Source organism: Diospyros lotus, chromosome 7 (genome assembly GCF_014633365.1).
Source record: "Diospyros lotus cultivar Yz01 chromosome 7, ASM1463336v1, whole genome shotgun sequence".
NCBI lineage: Eukaryota > Viridiplantae > Streptophyta > Magnoliopsida > Ericales > Ebenaceae > Diospyros > Diospyros lotus.
The window spans coordinates 37,795,756-37,816,749 of NC_068344.1; the positions used below are offsets into that span (position 1 = coordinate 37,795,756).

Sequence of the window (20,994 nt, forward strand, 5' to 3'; positions counted from 1 at the left end):
GTGAGATTCAACAAACACGTTATTCTTGGAAGCGAGTTTAATTTGTCATAATTTTTGTCCTTTACACAAGCATCTTTTTACACTTATCCTTCGATACTTAAAAAGCAAATTTTTAAATTTTCTCGAACAATAAATGTAGGAAGATAATGGGTAAAGGGAAGAGTTGTGGTAAATTGAACTTGTTATTAAGAGTAGTGCATTTTGAAACGATTGAAGAATCACCATGCATTAACATGCAGAAGCAAATTCCGCAGATTGAAAACATAATTACACGGTCGATGGGTGGATCGATCAAAAGCTTCCATATATATATATATATATATGTGTGTGTGTTCATGCATGCATCGGCTATTAAAAGCGACGAGCTTTCCATGGACGGAGCCGTCTGGACGACGAAGGTCGAGGTTTTTGAGCTCCACGTCGGCGTAAGCTTCGGTGAAATCCACGCCGCGGTTGTTGCTCAAGCGCGGCACCGGCTCGCCGAGAGGGCTGTCCACTATTTCTCCGGTGACGGGGTAGAAGGGAGTCGACGACGACCCGAGCCAGGGCTCTCTTCAGAGCTCACAGTGTACTGTCTGCGTCGCCGCCTCTGCCTCTCGTGGAGGCGGCGAGCTTTTTCTTGCAGCAGAAGTAAACGCCGACGTCAGTGGCGGGTAGCAGCAAGTCCGGGTTTGACATCGGTAGCCAGTTCTATTCAGCCGCCGCCGCCGCTTCTTTCCGATTCACCGCTACCGCGAATCCACCGGTGGAGGAACCCATAGGTATCACCAGAGAGAGAGAGAGAGAGAGATTATAATTGAGTGCCACGTAATATTTTAATTTTTTATTTAGAAAATTAATAAAAATATTATAAACACATTTATAAAGGATAGTATACATTTTAAACAATAATTCTGTAACTTTTACTTAAAATGTTTGAATTTAAATAAAATAAGAAATTGGGTGCACGTCGCTATCAACAGGAAAATTTAAATAAATCCACCCCTTCTCAAGAGAAGAAAATTAGCTTATCAGTTACGATGTAAATAGAATTATATATAATAAAAAATTAGAAAGTGGTGATTGTATGTCTGTTAGGATGTAAAAATGTCATATCCTGTAATGATCCTTAATATTTTTTTATATACTGATTCAATTATTAAATTTGAAAATTTTAATTATTTTTATTTAATTCGATTTTTATATTTAAAAAAATCGAAATAACATCAATTTTTTTTATTGTTTTGGGTTTTTTTTTTTAGTTTGTTCAGTTTAATTTTTTGGGTTTTTTATTTTTTATTTTTTCAGTTGGTTCATTTTTTTTCCCATATTTGTTCATTTTTTTTCAATTTTTCTTTTGTTCAATTTTTTAGTTTGTTCGGTCAATTCGATTCAATTTTTTTATACAACTTTAATTTATTCCATTTTAGTATTTCAATCAAATACTATTGACACACATTTTTGTAATATCCCGCATCGAGCAATAGGAAGGTTCAGAATAACTTACCCTGATGGGTCTACGCAAACTTCTAGGGGGATCACCCATTCTTGGATTACCCCAGGTCAAGCACGCTTAAATTTGGAGTTCTTTTGTCTACATTCAACTTAAAAGGTATCCAGCTGGTGTTGTTTCCTTCCTTACTTATTCTCGATATATACTACCATTCTTTGGGCTCTTGGGGTATTACACACATCGTGTCATCATTATGGGGCCCACAGTTGCAAGTCAGCTCTCAACTATCGTTCTTCAACGACCTAGGGCCCTATCGCACTTAAGAGCCCCTCAATGGTTGCCCTCTCAACTCGATCCCACATCAGGTTGCTGAGAGGATAACCATTGAGGGGTCCTTAAGTGTAGTGGGGCTATGGGTTGTTGAAGAACGATAGTTGAGAGCTGACTCGCAATTGTGGGCCCTATAATGATGACACGATGTGTGTAATACTCCAAGAGCCTAGAGAAGGGTAGTATATATCGAGAATAAGTAAAGAATGAAACAACGCCAATTTGATACCTTTTGGGCTGAATATAGGCAAAAAAACTCTAAAGTTAAGCGTGCTTGACCTGGGGTAATCCAATGATGGGTGACCCCCCTGGAAGTTCACGTAGGCCCATCAAGGTAAATTGTCCCAGACTTTTCTATCGCTCGATGCGGGGTATTACAAAAATGTGTATCAACAAATGCTTACCTTTATAGGTTAGTTCTACCAACTCTCTATTATTTCTTTTTGAATTTATCAAAATACCTCTTATTATTTAACATAAGTTGGTACTTTTTTTTTAATGATGTAATTAACCTGCTAATCTTCCTATGATCAATACAATTCAAACTTATGCGAAAGTTTATGGTTAATGGTTTAAGTCTTTAACATATATAAATTTTTGTATGGTTATTTAGTATTTATTTATTTTGTAGTTTATCATTTGTGCTCTATAAATTTATTTAATTTACACCTAAAAAGCAGTAGTTATAGGCTTGAAAAATCAATGAGATAACTATTGAAATTTTAAGTGGTAGGTGATAATGTTGATGACTTTGTGGTGTCGATTTCATGTGTTATAAGTTTTAGTCGTTCTTTAATTAAATTTAAAGTGACAATTTTATTAATAAAAATAAATAAATATTGTAATAAAAAATGTTTTTTTTTAATTTTAATTATAATTTTATAATTAAAAATGTCACAATATTTTACAATTTTAAACAAAACACAAATAAGATAACTCCGATATTAAAAAATCTATTTGAGAGTTCTACAAAAAGAGTAAACATTATCTATAAATATCATAATTGTAATGAATATTATGGCAAACATTATTCATAAAAATTTTAATTATAATTAATCTTACAATATTAAGATAAATATTATTTAAAATAATGTTAATTCTAGCATATTTGGGAAAGTTTCACGTTTCTTTATAAATAGATGAGTTTTTATTTCAAAAGAAATATATATTTGATGTTAGTTTTAATACGATATTTAAATTTTTAATGTTTAATTTAAATATTAGAGTATTTGTGCGAGAACTTTTTTGTACCATTTGATTGCTTTTTTTTTTTGTGTGTATATTTTAAGTGGTTTGACAATAATGTTTCCAATTAATAAATTTAGTGTTGTGTTCGAATGACAATAAGTTAAAAAAATTAAAAATAATAAAATTTCTATTTTATAATAATACATTCAATTGTTTAATAAAAATTAAAATTTAAAAATAAAAAAATATATTTTCAAAGAAACCCTTAGAATTTTGGGCTTTTAAGAAAATCGCTGAATTTCTTTTACATTTGGAAAATAGGAAAAACACACCGACAGTGATGCTAGTGAAAATAATCCAAACTAGAGGGACTAAATGCAATTAATCCTTTTATGTTTCAGCAGCACGACACTATAAATTATAATTTTGATCCCTGAGAGCTCATCGCGTTTCGAAATTTGTAGAACCCGTAGCGGAGTGTATAACGATTGTGTAGTTTATACTCAGATTGTTTCGCTTCATCGTCTTCCCGCAGTGTGGTAGAGCGAAAGAGGGTTCGATTATGCCTCAGAAGAAAGAAATCTGCAGGAATTTTCAGCGTGGAAGGTACTGATTCTGTAATCTTCCTCCGTCCTTGGCAGTAATCAGCTTGCTGCTTGTTTTCTTTTGATGCGACTAGTCTCTAGGGTTTTTCACTTCCAGGCCATCTGATATTCTAGTTTTACAATGCTATCTTGCCTCTGCTGCTACCCATTTAGGATAGGACTATTGATTTTTCACTGCCAGGCCAGGCCAGGCCATGTTCAAAGCTTAATTTATCCATTTTTTTTTTTTTTTTTTGGGGGGGGGTTTGGTTTGGTTTCCCGCAAAAAACGTTTTCGCTCCTCCGTTTGGTTGAGTTGCTTTGGCATTGTTGTTTGGTGATGTTCCCTAACAGGATGAAGGCAAAATGATATTGGTGGGTTTAGGAGAGCCAGCAACTTATTGATACAATAAATACTTCTAGCAAACTAGGTTTGAGAGAATTCTGTCATGTTTTTGTCCAATTTTACCTCGTGGTGTTATTTCTTGGGTGTTTTAGGTGTTTCAATTTCCTTAATATCAGTGTTCTGTTAGTGTTAATTCCCACCGAATACCTTCTGGTCAATCTGTTAAGTGGACTTTGATCTCTACCCCAGCCCAGACTTATTTATTTCTTTCTTACCTAAAATCCTGCTACCCGCATCTTGTGAAAGTGAAACTAAACCTTTTTTTTTTGGATCTAGAAATGCTACAGATTTCCATCTACTTTCTAGAACCCTAATCTTAAACTTATTCATTTTCAAGGCCTATCACAAATCCAATTTTAGGCAACATTAAGCTGTAGTTTTCTGATGTCGTTTATCAAGAGCTCAAATGAAATTGTTTGTTACACCTATGAGCTGCATTCTCAAATCAAACACCACTTGTTAATGTTCCCGTATTTATTTATTATTTTTTGGATGAATGGAGCAGGCAGGTTTCGGCAAACCTTGTGGGAAGTGTAGACCAAGTAACTGTGGTACTGGCAGACTGGAAATGTGAAAGTTGAGGCAATGGGGGGTAGGGGGGTGGGTACGTAGTGGAGAGTTTCTAAGCATCTGGAAAGTTATGAGATCAATGTTTTGAACCTCTTGCATATTGGGAATAAGGATCCTTTTATAGGCTTGTCAATAGGCCTTGGAGAAAGATATTGCCTTGCCTTCTGGAAAAAGTGCGAAGACATGGTGGATTCTCCTTGTCTGGCAATATGGATGGAGCACTGATCACATGCCCCATGGAATCACAATGTGGATCCCTCAATCCTGATCACGGTGCATTTTGTACACTGAGTTGCGACATGGATTGACCTCAATTAAGAGGAAATATGATCAAGGAAGTTAAATAAACATCTAAAAAGAATTCTCTAGGGCGTTGAAAACCAAAACCAACCTAAAGTTTGGAATCTGAAATTGAAGCTAGGGCAAAATAGAAAAACTCAGAAATTTGTTCGTATTCTAATTATTGCTGGAATTATCTTTTGAAATATGTTTATATATATAAATGACCTGCTTTAGTTTGAACTCTATCTTCAAATAATGCTCCAATTAAGGCTACGTCCTCATAATGCAAATGGAGAAAATATCATACTGCATACCCATTTTTGCCCCACATACCATAATGAACTGTGAACTAAGTAATGTTGGCTTATCATCGTCATCGTTATTATCTATCATCTTGTGTCCCTATAGTGATGATGCTGGGCCATAAAATTACTTTATGTTATGTTTTTCTAAATTTTGTTTCTAAAGCACAGTATCACTTTTCTTGTTTTAAATTCTTCCCTTGCCTCACCAGCTGCCAATATGGTGAACGGTGTAAGTTTCTTCACGTGACTTCACAACAGTCAAAACCGAATGTTTTTGGCTTTGGAATGCAAACTAGCATGCCATTTCAGGGATCAAATTCACAACAGCAAAAGCCCAATCCTTTTGGATTTGGTGTTCAGGGCAGCGCTCAGCGAGGAGGTTCCAATGAAATCAGGCCCCAATTCAAGGTTCTTTCTTTTTCTGATTCTTTTTGCTATCTATCAGAAGAATGGTTGCATATTTCTTTTTGACTCAACACTATAGATCAAGATATAAAAGTTACCTTGCATGATATGTTTTTCCTTCAATGTTACTTAGTCTAAAACCTATACTCTAATTGCATCCTTTATTCATGTCTCATATTAATATTTTCTTGTTTGAAATTATTTTGTTGTCATCAGCCTTTTGAGAATAAGTGGTCCCGTTTCTCCTCCACAAATGCTGGTGGATCCCAATCATCACAACAACCTGATAATCAGCCTATGTCAGCTAGCCATAAGTGAGTACTCGAGTAATGACCTTGTGCTTCTCTGTTTTTCTGCCCTATGTTTTCACTATGATCTTGATTTTTCATTGGTTATGTATGAAGCCTGATAAAATGTGATTTTTATTCATGTCAAGATGCACAGACCCCGAGTTGTGCAAACGCCAAATTATTGAGGATTTTGAACATGAGAGACCACTTTGGAAGCTTACATGCTATGGCCATGGTAAAAGGTACATTCAATAACAATGTTATATGCGCATTTGGACTGGAACTTGAAAATTTTGCTTTCCATATTTGTGTCAACTGAGCTGGCATCTAAATTTAAATGGGAAATTGTTGTACATTAGTTGGACAAACTTAGGGAACAAATTTTTATGTTACTTATCCTTATTTTATTTTATTTTATTAAGAAAACCTCAAGTTTACCATCTTAAGGTAACACATACTTAACCTTGGTTTCTTAGCTAGAAGTTATGTAAAAAATATCCCATTTTCGTCATTTTTGCCACCACTTCTTCCAATTCTTATGGTCACACGAAAAAATACCATTTTGTCAAATGTCATATGATCTCTTTTTGTTGTTACTTCAGCCATGAAAACTAAAAAAGATAATAATATTAATAGTAGAATTGCTTCCGTCATTTATTTTCAAAATTCTTGTAATACTATTGCAGTTAGATGTGCATTCATATTAAAATATGCCACTTTCAATTAGTTTTTAGATTCTGTTTTCGTATAACCTATATTATGAACTCGTAATGTAATTAATAACTTGACTGAAAAGTTTAAAACTAGAGATTGGACATTAGTGATAAAAATATTTAACTATAAATTGGAAAATATTACAATTAATTTAGGAATGGATTTAAAAAAACAATTACTTTGTCACTTTCATATTTTGTAATTGAGAAAAGGTGCGTGAACAAAGAGATTGGATTATTGAAGCCAAGGTAGAAATGAGATGGCTACTATAATTTGAAACGTGACTAAAGGTGGAGTGAGGATGTACAAGAAAAAATCAAGACCAAAAGGGTTTGCTAGAAGACTTCTCATACATGCCATACTAAGGAAATTTTGAATAAGCATATTTTGGCTAAAAGGGAAAAATTCTGATGCAAATCATCTGTTCATGTAGTTTCTACAGGTAAATATGGAAATGTAGTTAAAACAAACAAATACTTGTGATAAGTTCTTTAATTATTAAAATATTACAATAAATGTATGAATGGAAGGTTTTCAGGTCTTATACAATCTTATGTCAAGTCTACTATGTGCAGTCCTTTCTTCTTGTGGTAATAACAGAATAGGAAGGCAGCAATACAAGTGATAAGTTATTTTGTTTGCAGTTCTCCTTGTGACATTACAGGGGATATTAGCTTTGAGGAATTGCGAGCAGTAGCATATGATGATGCTAAGCGTGGATTGAGCTTGCAGTCAATTGTAAGAAGACATGACATGCCACATTTGTTAAGAGTTTTGTTTTTGTTTTTTTTTTTAACACTATGGACTGTTTTCCCCAGGTCAATGGTTTGGAAAATAATTCCCTAACCCTTTGGTGAGCTTTTGGTTCTAAGCCATGACTTTGTATGTGTTTGACATTAAGATCTTGGTCCTATTTGAATTTTGGATTTTAGATTTAAGTTTTTTTGACTTCTTTTATTTTGCTAGGATAATTTAACTAGGGTAATTTTGATAGGATATTTAGTTGTTTATCCTAACTAACTAAGTACCCTTTGGTGAGTTTGCTAGGATTTTGAATTTTGGTTTTTTTGAATTTTGGGTAAGTCTTTGAGTAAGTTTTATCTTTTATTTATTTTGTTGAGGTAATCATAGTTAGTTCAATTATGTTTAGTTAGGATTGGATTTTACCCTATAAACAGCCATATGACGTAATTGACAGTAAGCACTTTTGATATTAAGTACTTAAATCTGTTTATTTTCTCTCTCTTGGCATTTGCTTCTTCTTCTTTTCTTATTCTTCTTAATTTATTCTGTTTCTCTTTGATTTTATACAATCTTTTGGCTGTTCTGCATCAATAGTATTATACAAAAATGCCTGGGGAGGCTGCCAATGTAAGCCGGGCTTTCTACCAATCTTATTAATGTTTTTTAATTCTTTCTTTCTTCCTCCTTTTTGTTTGTGTTTTTTTCCCTAAGTGGCATGGAGGGGCATCATGGTATTCTTGCTGGAACAATTTTATTATGATAAAAATAGTTTGATCGAATTTTATGATTTTTAACCTTTCATTTTCCTTACTTCTTATGTGGTGACAATTAGTTGCTTCAATTCTGATGTTTGCTAAGTTGTAACCAGACCTTGCTAGTTGTCGGGCATAGTCTTTTATTGGTTTTCAATATATGTATATGAGTTCTGCACTTTATCTCCTAGTAGCATAAAGTTATTTTAGTTCCCCTAAAGAATCATATATGGGTTGACACACCTGATGAATTGAGAAGAAAATTTTGATTTCTAATTTTTTTCTTATTTCTTAAGAAAGCTTGATGTAATTTTTGGTGTCAATTTCACTAGGGTAAAATCAATGAAATTTATATATCAATGCAAGTCAAAGCAAATGGTGTTAATTTGCAAATAAGCATGCAGAAAAAGGAATATACAGGCAAAGAAAATTTGGGATTTTTAAACTTCTAATTGCTAGAGGAAATTAGGTTACAAGCAATTGTAGAGAAATGAATCACTTCATGTGGAATTTGACAGACTTGTAATCAGAAGGGAAAATACCATAGGGAAGGTGGACAAACTAAATATAGACTTACAACATGAAAGGGTATTCTTAGAATTTAAGCTAGAAATTAATAGTCTGATCTATGGTGCCTTCTATTCATCACTTTTATACTGAATAACAGCGACAAATTGCTTAGGAAGAGGATAATCTAATAGGACATGTTTGTGCACATATTACAGGTTTATTAATGAGGCCCTTTTAATCCTAGTGTTTGTAAGATTAGAAACCAAAATCTTTTTTAGTTAGATATGTTATACTAATTACCCTGGAGGTTTGGATTTATCAAACAAAATATTCTTCATGCACTAGAAATTACTTGACTACCTTTATTTTATAAAACTCAGCACACATGCCCCTTTCCGTCAAGCAATTGATAAAGGCCATTACACATCCCTTCACAAAGGCACCCATGCCCAACTGTTTCTCTCTTCAATTTCTTCACCCCTATCTTCTACTGCATCCAACCACTAACCCACTACTCCCCCCCCCTCACCCACCATCCACCCAAAAATGCCCCATGTTTTACCTATGCATTTCCCTTACCCAAAACTTCTGCCCCTCTCTCTCTCTCAAAATACAGCACTGCTTGAACTAAACTACCCAAAAAGCTAAAACTTGTGCCTCGATCACTAGTCCCATTATTCGTGGCTGTAATGAATTCAATCCCTTAAACCCCTAGTGATCCATCAGTCACACCTTATCACCTAGACCAACATCATTCCTATGCTGATTGAGTACCACATATACTGCTATTCTCTTTACATATGCACATTTATGTATGCAAAACTCCTTGAGTATGATCTCTACCATCTCTACTCCAACAAATTAGTTGAGTCAGAGCCTATATCTCACATAGTATGTGGCTTTGTGGTCTACTTGTGGATTGAAGGCTAAAGTTATGGTTTTGGTCAAGGTGACACCCTTCTCAATGGCCCCTTTCTTCCCTCAAGGGCACCCTTCCTCTTAATCAATCACAAGATTGAGTCCAAGCAATTAGCAGAATGGGTTTGTCCTATGCCCATGCTCCTAGATTCAACTATGATAGTGCCACTACAAGTCTTCAACGACTACCTCCATGATCAATGACGTTACTCCTACCATGGGATAGTCAAGTGTGATAGATTGCCCCTTAGATGATGACATGTAGCTCTGACCTCTCTGTTATATGTAGGGATCCTTAGTTATTATTGGGAGACTACAATTGAATGATTTTTAGGCTTTCAAGCGGAGGGGTTGATACAACCCAGTTAACTTAAAATCCAGTTTAACATTTTTGGTCTGCTCATAAGAGTTCTATTAGGAGTCTGTTCTAATTGTGTTATTTGAGTTTTCATCTTAGATAAAATTTGATTAGGCATTGGAGAGAGAATAATTGGTGAAATATTCCTAACAGCTTGAATTCCCACTGCCTTTCCATCTCTTGTTCCTTTCTACTTCTCACATTATTCTTCTCTATATCTTCTCATACACACGAATGTTCATATTATCGTTCCATTCTTCCCTTAGATATTTTTATCCCTTGTGCTCTGTGTTCACTTTTTTATTCTTCCTCTTCGCTCTTCTATTTTTATTTGCTATTTCATGACATGTAGCATTGCAAAATTCTGCAATGCTTTTTTACAGGTCCACATTGTATCTGCTGTCCATCTATTGTTGATTACATTATGGTTGTATCTGCTGTCCATCTATTGTTGATTACATTATGGTTGTATCTGCTGTCCATCTATTGTTGATTACATTATGGTTGTATCTGCTGTCCATCTATTGTTGATTACATTATGGTTCTAAATCAACATAGCACGTCTATTAACATGTGTGGTATTCTTGTTGGTATTGAGACCCTAGCAGAAGCAATCTTGTTAAAAATTGATTGACATGCTTGCATATAATTCTTGTGGAAGAAGCCTTGCCTAGGAGACTTGTTCATCTTCTTTCTTGACTCTTATGCATAATGGAGAGACTTGGCTTTCTTCCCTTGATTACCTAGTTGTCTGTGGCATATGTATTTCTACAAGGTGGCTGGCCAAGAAAAAGAACCATGGGAACAGGCATGACACAGACATTACATCATGGATACACTTCATTGTAATTTTCTCGAAGATTAGGGCATGACATTATAGATGTGCAATTTTCAAGACATTAAAAAAACACTAAAAGACATTGGGACAAGTGTTAGACACACATTTGAAGTTTTTGATAACAAGGCAGTACTAGTGTAATGCAACACTTTCATAGAAGTGTCCATGTGTATAAGGCAGTCGGTCTTTCCTAATTGATATAGGAATGCAAAGCTTAGCCATTATGACAAAAGGTTCAGAATGGTTTCTCAGTTCCATGCTACTGGCAGTTTCCTTTTTTGCATGACAAATCTTAGATGAATAGGGCAATTAGGGATCTATTAGTTAACTCCAAAAAAATGATTTCCACTAAGGCATTGCCAATTACCATGTTAGGTTGGAATTTGTTTTCTTTTATATAATTTTAGTTTGTTAGAGGATAAAGCTTATGTACTTTTGTATCTGTTTCTGTCACATGGACCTCAAGGGATAGGGATTTTGGGATGGGGCAGTGAAAATATCAAATGAAATATGTTATGATTAGGAGCTCTTTTTGATAACTCAAACAATGATTCTTACCGCCAATTCTCTCAATTCCTCACCCAAAATCAAAACCAAACAACAGAAATAAAAGACTGAAATTGAAATAACAGAATTAAAGGAATGAAAACCAGAAATGAAACAATTAAACCACAAGAAGAGACAAGCGATATATCCTGGTTTGGATTGCAACGGTTGCAACCCTACATGCAGCTTTCAAATCACCCCGAGAGCAGCCTTTATCTTATTCAGAAACCGATCAGTACAAGCAAAATCTGAGTACACCCTCAATCGCTCACCAAGATTACAAAGAACTATCTCTTTCCTTCTAGTCTTTCCTCTCAGAATGAACATAAACTGTACTCGCACAGAATAATAAATTTTGTCTCTCGGCTAACCCTTTCCCTCTATTTATAGAATAGGGCGGACATCCCAATGAAGACTTTAGATAATTACAGTTTAACCCCATAACTTTCACTAATTTCACATGAGATACAATTTCCTATCTAAATCTTCAATAGCCACTTATGTGTACTGCCTTCACTGATCTTCTAGGACTGACTTTATCCTATGTCGAGACAACAACATAACAAAATACATATTCTTGTGTCTGCGCAAGGGTTGAACCTCACACCTTCTTTGCTGAGGGTTTCAGAGGTACCACACTAAGAACCAATGGTTGGTACTACAATTTTGCATTTTGAGTTTTTATTAGCTCCGCTTAACCATTCACGTTCTGCTTGTAAAAGGAAATTAAAATAGGGGCTACAATTTTGATCATTAAAGTCAGCAATGATATACATATACTAGTGCATTTTGAGGCTACTGGATGGATTTTTTATTTTCAGACTCATGGATCTCATCTTCTTGCAGGTTGAGAGAGAGAGGAGTTTACTGAATACCAAGTTACTTGAATTTGAAAGCCTACTGCGTAATCCATATTCAGTTCCACGAGATGCTGCTGCTATTGCCAACCAAGGTGCTTTTCCTGGGGCCACTCCAAGTTTATCATCATTGACTGCTCAAAATAGCAATGCTCCTTCAGTTTCAAGTTTCAGTCAACTTGGTGCTTCACTTAATTTGGTTTCTGCTGCAAAGTAAGATTTTCTTCTACATCTGTCTGTATTTGGCTGTCTTCTAACTAATTGTGGGATATGCAGGACACCTTAAATGTTCCTATCTTGATGTTTTGATTATTGAAATGCCAAGTTTACATTTGTGACTTTTAAATTGTTGAATTATATGTTTCAGAGCTGCTTCTCCACAAAATAATGCTTTTGTGCAACCAAGCCCTGTCCAACTCCCTAATCAGACTACACATTTATTTGGGACAAACAACTCACCATTTGGATTTCCAGGTGCAACTTGAAGGTTTTAATCTTACAGCCTAGTTTGCTACATTCTTTGTTATATCCCACTTATTTTATAAAGTGGTAGGTTCACTTGGAAGCCAACCTCGTAGCCAATTTCCTAACCAATCACTTGGAAGTTCACTTGCCTTGGACACATCAACCTTCAGCAACAATGCTGCTACTGCAGAACAGAATCCTTTTGCCGCTTCAATGGCATGGCCTCAAATTCCTAACTCTGCCGGTGTCCAGTTTCCCATACTTCCTAATGGGTTAAACACCATCTCTACTGCAGTTGGACAAGTATCTGCAACTGTGGACACTAGAAGGTAAGTTCTTTGAGAAGTTGTTTTCCCCTCCCTTCTTCCTAAGCAATGTGAGTTCTCGGAGAAGTTATTGTTTCCCCCCAACCATCTGGATAGAAGTTCTATTAATTACAACATTTTGGATTGGAGTTATTTATATTAAATGTCTGTATTCCTATTCCACTAAAGGTCTAAGTGAAGGTAGCTTTCTAGTCATGTTCGCTGCTATTTGGCTTGGCTTTATTGATGTATTAATTTTATAGAGTGAATTACATCCAAACTCTTTAGTTTTTAGTAACATTTCCTGTATCATGCAATATGATAAATCATAGAATATCTTGGAAGAAAATACCCACCTCTTCTTCTTTCTTTTTTTTTTTTTTCCTCAGATAACCAAGAAACTACCCTCTCTTCCTACTTCAACTCTTTTTTGTTGATTGGGTGGAATATGCTTAAAGCATATTCTGACATGTCTTTCCCCTCAACCGTTTAGAAACCTTTACTATACTTTCAGGTTTCTCATGTATGCCACAAGTTGAATATTATATGCGTATGTCTACATGCCATAAAACCTACCACCTTTCTAACAACGCTGCCCTCGGGTTTCACTCCCCAAACCCCATAACCAGTACAAAATCCAACCATCATCTCTCCACCACTTAAACTAGAAATGTTGACTATTGAATGCTTCCAATTCAAGACAGTACTTTAGGGACATGTTGAGCTTTTCAATCTGTCTCGGGATTGCATGATGCATTCACAATTCCAAATTGTTCATGCTTAACTAAAAGCCTCTTTTGCCAGTTAAAACCCTAGAATTCCAAATTGCGCATAACTAAGCCACAAGGCAATATACCCTGCCCCATTTTATACAGGAAACCCTACCATATGAGGCCCTTTTGCTGCCATTGTACATTAGTGAATGTTGAAGTTTTAGATATGAGGCCCTTTGCTGCCATTGTACATTAGTGAATGTTGAAGTTTTAGTCTTCACCATACTTGACTTACCGTAGAACTCCAAAACTATGCACTTGACAATATACCTTGCCCCTTTATATACAGGAAGCCCTACCATTTGAGGCCGTTTGTTACCATTGTACATTAGTGAATGTTGTAATTTTAGCATCCACGTCCATATCCTACCCAGAACTCCAATTTGCCTCTTACTAAGCCACGTGACAATATAGCCTGCTCCATTATATGCAATAAGCCCTACCAAATGAGGCCCTTTTGTTGCCACGGTACATGTTCTACCTTGAACTGCAAATTACCTATTACTAAGCCACATGATAATATACCCTGCCCCATTATACACGGGAAGCCCTATCATATGAGGCTCTTTTGCTGCCTTGGTACATTAGTAAATGTTGAAATTTTAGTTTCCACAGTACATGTCCTTCCCAGAACTCCAAATCGCCTATAATTAAGCAAAATGATAGTATACCTTGCCCCATTATATACAAGACTACCTACCATATGAGGTGCTTTTGTTGCCATTGTACATTAGTGAATGTTGAAATTTTAGTGTTCACTACACGTCCTACCTTGGAATCTTGGATTCGTATCCGTGAGATCAATTTTTATTCAGAAAATACACCGCCACCATATCATTTCTAAACTATCCGCACGCCCACCACCAAACTACCCAAAAAAGAAGAAAAAACTGAATTTGCAAATTAAGAAAATAACAAAGATAAAAGAGTGCTATATTACTATTAAATATGTATTTTTTTTACTGCTAGCGACATGCATGCCTGTGATTATCTTTGGTATCTTTTTCCTGACCTGCAGTGATAGCGTGCAAAGCGAGAATGGTGGTGTAGATGATAGTATCTGGTTGAAAGAGAAATGGAATCCCGGAGAGGTAAATAACAGTTCATTTGTGTGTAGCTTGGAATCTTCTTTTGAGTTCATAAATTTATGTTTGCAGTTACATGATTGGGGAGATTCTCTCTCTCTATTAAGAACATGGAAATTATAATATCTAGAATAATTAACTGCATTTTGTTTTACTTGTTTCAGATTCCGGAAATAGCACCTCCTGCCAAATATATTTTCTAAAGTTTATTCTCATTACACGTGAAATTCAGCCCAATACGAAGACATGATCCCCTTGTCAGTCAGGTAGCCAACTATCCTTATCCGTGGACTGATTTTGCTGCTTGTTGTCAGGAAAGGCATCAAACTTGCATACAGCCGACGCGTCCTGAGTGCTTGCGCCGCTAGGAAATTTGTTCGCATCTCTAGGAACCCCAGCAACTTAATCTTTCCCTTGACTTGAAAAAAGATTTTCTTTTAATTGGTGAGAATAGATAAATGTTTCCCTTTGTATGTATATTAGATTAGATAGATTGATTGAATATGCATAATAATACATAAAATGAATTATGCAAAAAAATCAGATTGGATTTTTGGTTGAGTGGGGTTGGGCTAGGATGGAAAGTGAACGAATCAGGCCCCTGAAAAGGGGGAGAGAGAGAGAGAGAGAGAGGTACATGGTGTACTGTTATAGGGTTGGATTTGAGTTTAAGTTCGGCTACACGTGGGACAACCTGTAGCCTGTAGGGTTGGGGGTGGGGTGGGGAGAGACCTAGAGAGAGAGAGAGAGAGAGAGAGAGAGAGAGGAGGTCCATCCAATCCATCTTTTGCTTTTGCCCAGCTGTCGTGAAGTATTTGTAGGAGGGGAAAACGCGTCTGGTGTCCTAATGTAGTAAGTAAAATTTCAATTTAAGAGATGGACGCGTCGAGTAGGGTCTGACAAAATATGATTCGGCATTGAAAAGGTCTTGAACATCGTGCCCGCAATGAATTTGCGGGGCCCATCTCCGGACAAAGCTTCCCTTCCCTTCCCTAACATTAGTGCCCCCCCCAGCAACCTTATTGTTATTATTATTATCATCATCAGGGTTTTATTTATTTTTCTTTTTTAATTCACTTAAAAAGTATTTGAGCTAAGCTTTGCCCGATTAATATTTAGAGTACCGAGTGACTTTCATTTCATACATAGATAAATAGATCATATAGGTCTACCTTGTTGATGTTGCACGGTGGTGGATCCCCTCCTTTTTTTCTGGATTGGAAACAAAAAGGAGAAAGTTTCGGTTCATTTCTTCATATTAGATTAGATTAGATTAGATTAGATTTCAATGTGGTGTACGGGTGGTGCTTGGCTTAAGTCATTTTTAATTACTTTGATGGTAATTTGAATTATCTGTTAATAGAAAATTGGAATGTGCAAATGCATGGCATTTAAAGGGAGTTAAAATGGTAGTAGATGAGATCTCTCAGGTGATGAGAGTCAGAGAGAGAGAGAGAGAGAGAGAGGAATCGAAAAATAACTAATGAATGATATGCAGCAGCATACTATGAGGTAGCATGCATGGCAATGGCAATTGGGTTTTATGTTGTTATTATTTATTAATAATAATTAATAATGAACTGGCTTGCATATTGCAATTGGCAATCTATTGAAAGAGATAAATAAATAAATGAATGGGGCTGAGTGTTTTGAAAAAAGTGGGACAGACATGGTCGTTGGCCTGTGCTCCTCTCACGTTTCTCCACCTCCCTTCTCATTCGTTGGCTTTCTCTTCGATTACTTACTCGTTCATTCATCATCATCATCTTCAATCCCTTCCCTCCTCTTCTTCTTCTTCTTCTTCTTCTTCGTCGTCTTCTTATTATTATTAATAATCATTCCCTCTCTCTTCTGAAACAACATTAGTTGCCTCCTCGTTGTTATGAGCTGGCAGGCAGGCAGGCAGGGAGGTCACAATTCAAAAAGTTTTGCTTAAAAGCTTTCTATAATTTGAACTAAACTCATCATCGTCATGTACTGTATTTATTGAGGTCACAGTCTTGAGTCTAGAGTTACACAACAACGTGATGATCACATCCGATCAAATTATATATATTAGGATAATTTAAATTTTTTCTTTTTTTATCATAAGATTTTATAGGAGGTTTGTGACATAAAAGTCAATAAACGGTGTTAATTAGGATAAAAATTTAATTTATATATTTAAAAATGCTTTGAATTTACCCCTTAAAAGGCTTAAAACAAACAATAATACAATACATTTTGAAGAAACCATTAAATTCCTAAAATTTGAAGTCAGAGACAAACAATAATACTATAGTCTAGTTTTGGTAGGTACACCTTTGTACACAAATGTGTACTAATGATAAAAATCTCTCATAATACATATATATTGAAAGGCACAAGATATTTTGATCATAATATTTTTTATATAATTCAAATGTATAAAAATTGAGATTCAATACAATACAATAATGAAAGGCTCCAACAGTAGAGATTTATAATTAATTAAAGAAAGACCGACTAATGTCAGTGTCAGGTCCTGATGCTGCTGCTGCAGCTCTAATTTACTCTATTATTATTATTATTATTATTATTATTATTGTTCACTCATCATCCATCCGATTCGGATGAATCAATCAATCGATCACCAAATATCAACGGTGGATGCACACCACAACATCGACCCGCGCAGGACATCCCTATAATTTTGCTCCGAATCAATCAATCGTAGTGAGTGTCAGCGGCAGCAGCAGCAGCAGACAGGAATCATCCAGCCAGGCCTCCCCTCCCCTCCCATCCCATCCCATGCAATGCGCATTTGATTTTGTTTTTCCCAATTATTATTTTTATAAAAAATAAATAAAAATATTCAAATTAATAAATAAATAAGAGAGGGTTTGGCTTTGTTATAAATATAAAACACGGGCCCTGGCTTGGCAACGGAGCTCGCCGGTGAACTTCTTCTTATGTTGGATTTGTTTCCTGGTTTCTGACCGTCCGATCATCGCCGGAAAACTGTCCACACCACAATGCCGCGGTCTCCGCCGCCGTTGTTCGGACGTAGCGCCTATTTCTTCGCCGTCTTCTTCATTCTCTCCGCTCTGTTTCTTCAGATCTGTTCGGCCGCCGACGATGACGATAGCGACAGCGACGGTGTTAATGCCGATGTGAACAAGCTTCAGTTCGAGAACCAGAAGCTCCGCCAGGCCTACATTGCTCTTCAAGCATGGAAGTCGGCTATATTCTCCGATCCTTTCAACTTCACCGCCAACTGGAACGGTGCCGACGTCTGCTCCTACGGCGGAGTGTTCTGTGCTCCTTCTGCCGCCGATCCGTCCGTTAGAGTCGTCGCCGGCATCGACCTGAACCACGCCGACATCGCCGGTTACCTGCCGCCGGAGCTAGGTCGACTCACTGACCTCGCACTCTTTCACATCAACTCTAACCGCTTCTGCGGCGTCGTTCCGAAGACGTTCAAGGGGATGACGCTTCTTCACGAGCTCGACCTCAGTAACAACCGCTTCGTCGGCGGCTTTCCGACGGTGGTGCTGTCGTTGCCGTCTCTCAAGTATCTGGATCTCCGGTTCAACGAGTTCGAGGGGCCGGTGCCCGTCAAGCTCTTCGACAAGGACTTGGACGCCATTTTCCTCAATGACAACAGGTTCCAGTTTGGCATTCCAGAGAATCTCGGAAACTCGCCTGTTTCGGTGCTGGTGTTCGCGAATAACGACCTCGGGGGATGTATTCCGGGCAGCATTGGGAAAATGGGGAAGACTTTGAATGAGATCGTCCTCATGAACGACAATCTCACCGGCTGTCTGCCGCCGGAGATCGGCCTCCTCAAGAAGCTGACGGTCTTCGACGTTAGCTTCAACCACCTTCAGGGCTCTCTGCCGCCTACCATCGGCCGGATGAAGAGCTTGGACCAGCTGGACGTGGCTCACAACCAATTCACCGGCGTCATCCCGGCCAGCATTTGCCAGCTTCCCAGGCTACAGAACTTCACCTATTCCTTCAACTACTTCACCGGAGAGGCGCCGCAATGCGCTGCTGTATCCACCGGAGGAAAGGTCGCCGATGGCCGGGAAAACTGCATACCAGGGAAGATCGGACAGCGCTCTTCCAGGAGTGTTCTTCTGAAGCAGCTCGTCCTGTTGATTGCAGCAAATCCAAATGCGGTGGCGGTAGTAGCAGCAGAAGCAGGAGCAGGAGCTCTAGGCGCCGTAGGTCTCCTACTATTCCCAGGCCGGGGCCGCCACCGAGAGCCGCTATATCACCCAGCCCATCCCCGCAGCCCCATTCCCCGCCGCCTTCACCGTCTTCCGAATCTTCTCCGGCTTTCAGGTCACACCCGCCTCCGCCGCTGCCATCCCAGTCTCCTTCGCTCCCTCCATCACCACCTACAAGTAACGTTTCATCGAAGCCTCATCTTCCTCCGCCACCCCCGCCGATCAACCACACTAGTTCAGAGCAGAGACATTCGCCTCCTCCACCTATTTGGCTCCCCGCTCCTAGCAAGCAACCTGTGACATCTCCACCATTGGCCTACCATTATTCTCCGCCCCCGCCTCCTACTGAGAAGCTATCACCAAAGACGCACCTTGCACCGCCACCTCCAGTCTACTACGTTCCCTCGGCACCTAAATCCTCACCGCCGCCAGCTTACTATGTCCCCCCTCACCCTAAATCATCGCCGCCGCCGCCTCCAGTTTACTATGTGCCGCCAGAGCCCAAAACCTCTCCTCCGTCTCCACCAGCGTTCCACAGTTACGCCTCCCCGCCGCCGCCACCTTTCTATTACGCCACTCCTCCCCCATCAACATACCAGCATCCAACTCAACCGCCTCCACCGCCGATGAACCCAGCTTCGTCTCCTCCAAACCAACCACCTCACTCCGGTTGTGATTTGCCGGCACCGCCGCCGCCTCCTAGCTACGTCCATTCGCAGCCCCCTCCGCCGCCTCCTAGCTACGTCCATTCGCATCCCCCTCCGCCTCCGCCAAGCTACGTCCATTCACAATCACCTCCGCCTCCTTCCCAGCATTGGCATCACCCGCCAACACCATCACATTTCCATACTCCAACTCCACCAACAAAGTATCCATATCCATCGCCGCCGCCGCCTCCGCCGCCGTTCGACAACACACCACTTCCTCCCGTTACAGGAGTCTCCTATGCATCTCCTCCTCCCCCAGCTATTCCCTACTATTGATCTACACCTCGCAATTTTTTTGCGACACTTTCCCGAGAAAATTGCAATGTTCTCACTGCAATCAAGGACTGCCCTGCAGGAATGGAATTGCCGCGATCGAATACTGCAAACACACGGTGTGTTCTGTTCGAATCTTATCCGAGAGCCATTTTTGGGTTTTTTTGTTTCTTTTAGCAATCTGTTACTTCGATATTCTTGTAATTCATATATGATATGGGCAGGTCAGGGGTGATGAGTTGCCATTTAACAAGTTTGTCATACAACCATGGTGTAATGTAAACTGTCAATTTAATTAGATATACATTCACTTGATGTTTGTTTATTTTATATAATGTTCTTTCTGCCATTCAATTATGATCGTCCATGTTTGTTTTGTTTTAAAGTTTTAGGAATACATAAATCTAATTCGACATATTTGAAAAATGTGATTATTATAAATCTAATTCAACATCTTTGTGGATTTTATTGTTTTTAAAGGAGGTAAACAAATTGCAATTTTTTTATTTATTAATTGGTTAAAGGATGATGGATTAATTAGTTTTGAGTTTTTGTTGCTAAGTTTGCTTCAAGAAGTAATGCATATGAGTTTTTATTTGTTGTTTTGATTGAGTTTTTGCACATGCATTGCTTTCAAAATTGAGGCACTCGAGCAGCCCTTTTTATGATGATTTTTCAGTTGAATTTATACTCTTGATTCTTCGATTGAGTTTATACTTTTGGTTTGCTTCTAGAATTGAACCATTTAAAGTAATTTTTTTATTTATTTTTTGGTTTTAATTTTCACAAGTGATTTGTTTTTAAAGTTTAGTGAGTAAATAATTATATTTTTAAAATTCAATGAGTGTGTTAAATTTATTTCAAAGTTCAGTGAGTGTTAAATTTACTTAAAAGTTTAGTGATTAAATAATTATACTTTTAAAATTTAATAAATATATGTTAAATCTTTAGTCATACAGACATTTTTCATTAATCATGTGGCCATTTTTTGCTTACAAGATCAAATAATGATGTAATAAATGATGGATGGTTGACGTTGAACAAAATTTAATAAGTAAATAGTAATAATTTAAAATTTAATAAATAAATAATTATATTTTTAAAATTCGATAAATATATGTCAAATTTACCCATAATGGTCAGGAGAGATTACTTTTGTCATATT

General features: G+C 37.5%; 2 protein-coding genes across 3 annotated transcripts; both read left to right on the forward strand.

The window, feature by feature from the left end:
* The first annotated feature begins 3,401 nt into the window (after positions 1-3,401).
* LOC127806962 (zinc finger CCCH domain-containing protein 16) lies at positions 3,402-15,239 on the forward strand. Of its 2 annotated transcripts, XM_052344592.1 has the most exons (11): positions 3,408-3,556; positions 4,445-4,758; positions 5,306-5,504; positions 5,718-5,815; positions 5,938-6,033; positions 7,150-7,243; positions 12,018-12,241; positions 12,396-12,502; positions 12,582-12,822; positions 14,590-14,662; positions 14,821-15,239. In XM_052344592.1, the coding sequence occupies exons 2-11, from the start codon at positions 4,739-4,741 to the stop codon at positions 14,857-14,859; spliced, it is 1,191 nt and encodes a 396-aa protein (XP_052200552.1). In that variant the 5' UTR covers positions 3,408-3,556; positions 4,445-4,738; the 3' UTR covers positions 14,860-15,239. The 2 variants fall into 2 exon arrangements, with proteins under 2 accessions (XP_052200551.1, XP_052200552.1); XM_052344591.1 differs by lacking the exon at positions 4,445-4,758 and having other exon boundaries at positions 3,402-3,556; positions 14,821-15,232.
* Positions 15,240-17,530: 2,291 nt separating this feature from the next.
* LOC127806788 (leucine-rich repeat extensin-like protein 2) lies at positions 17,531-20,139 on the forward strand. The gene is given in 3 exon segments (XM_052344303.1): positions 17,531-18,742; positions 18,745-19,545; positions 19,582-20,139. Coding segments are annotated over 3 exon segments (2,145 nt in total). The 5' UTR covers positions 17,531-17,649; the 3' UTR covers positions 19,833-20,139.
* The last annotated feature ends 855 nt before the right edge of the window (positions 20,140-20,994 follow it).

Excerpts from the sequence above, each read along its gene's own strand:
- LOC127806962 (XM_052344591.1), top strand. The coding sequence starts at position 3,513 with ATGCCTCAGAAGAAAGAAATCTGCAGGAATTTTCAGCGTGGAAG. Across the intron at positions 5,505-5,717 it reads AAATCAGGCCCCAATTCAAG|CCTTTTGAGAATAAGTGGTC; the intron begins GTTCTTTCTTTT and ends TGTTGTCATCAG. Across the intron at positions 12,823-14,589 it reads GCAACTGTGGACACTAGAAG|TGATAGCGTGCAAAGCGAGA; the intron begins GTAAGTTCTTTG and ends CCTGACCTGCAG.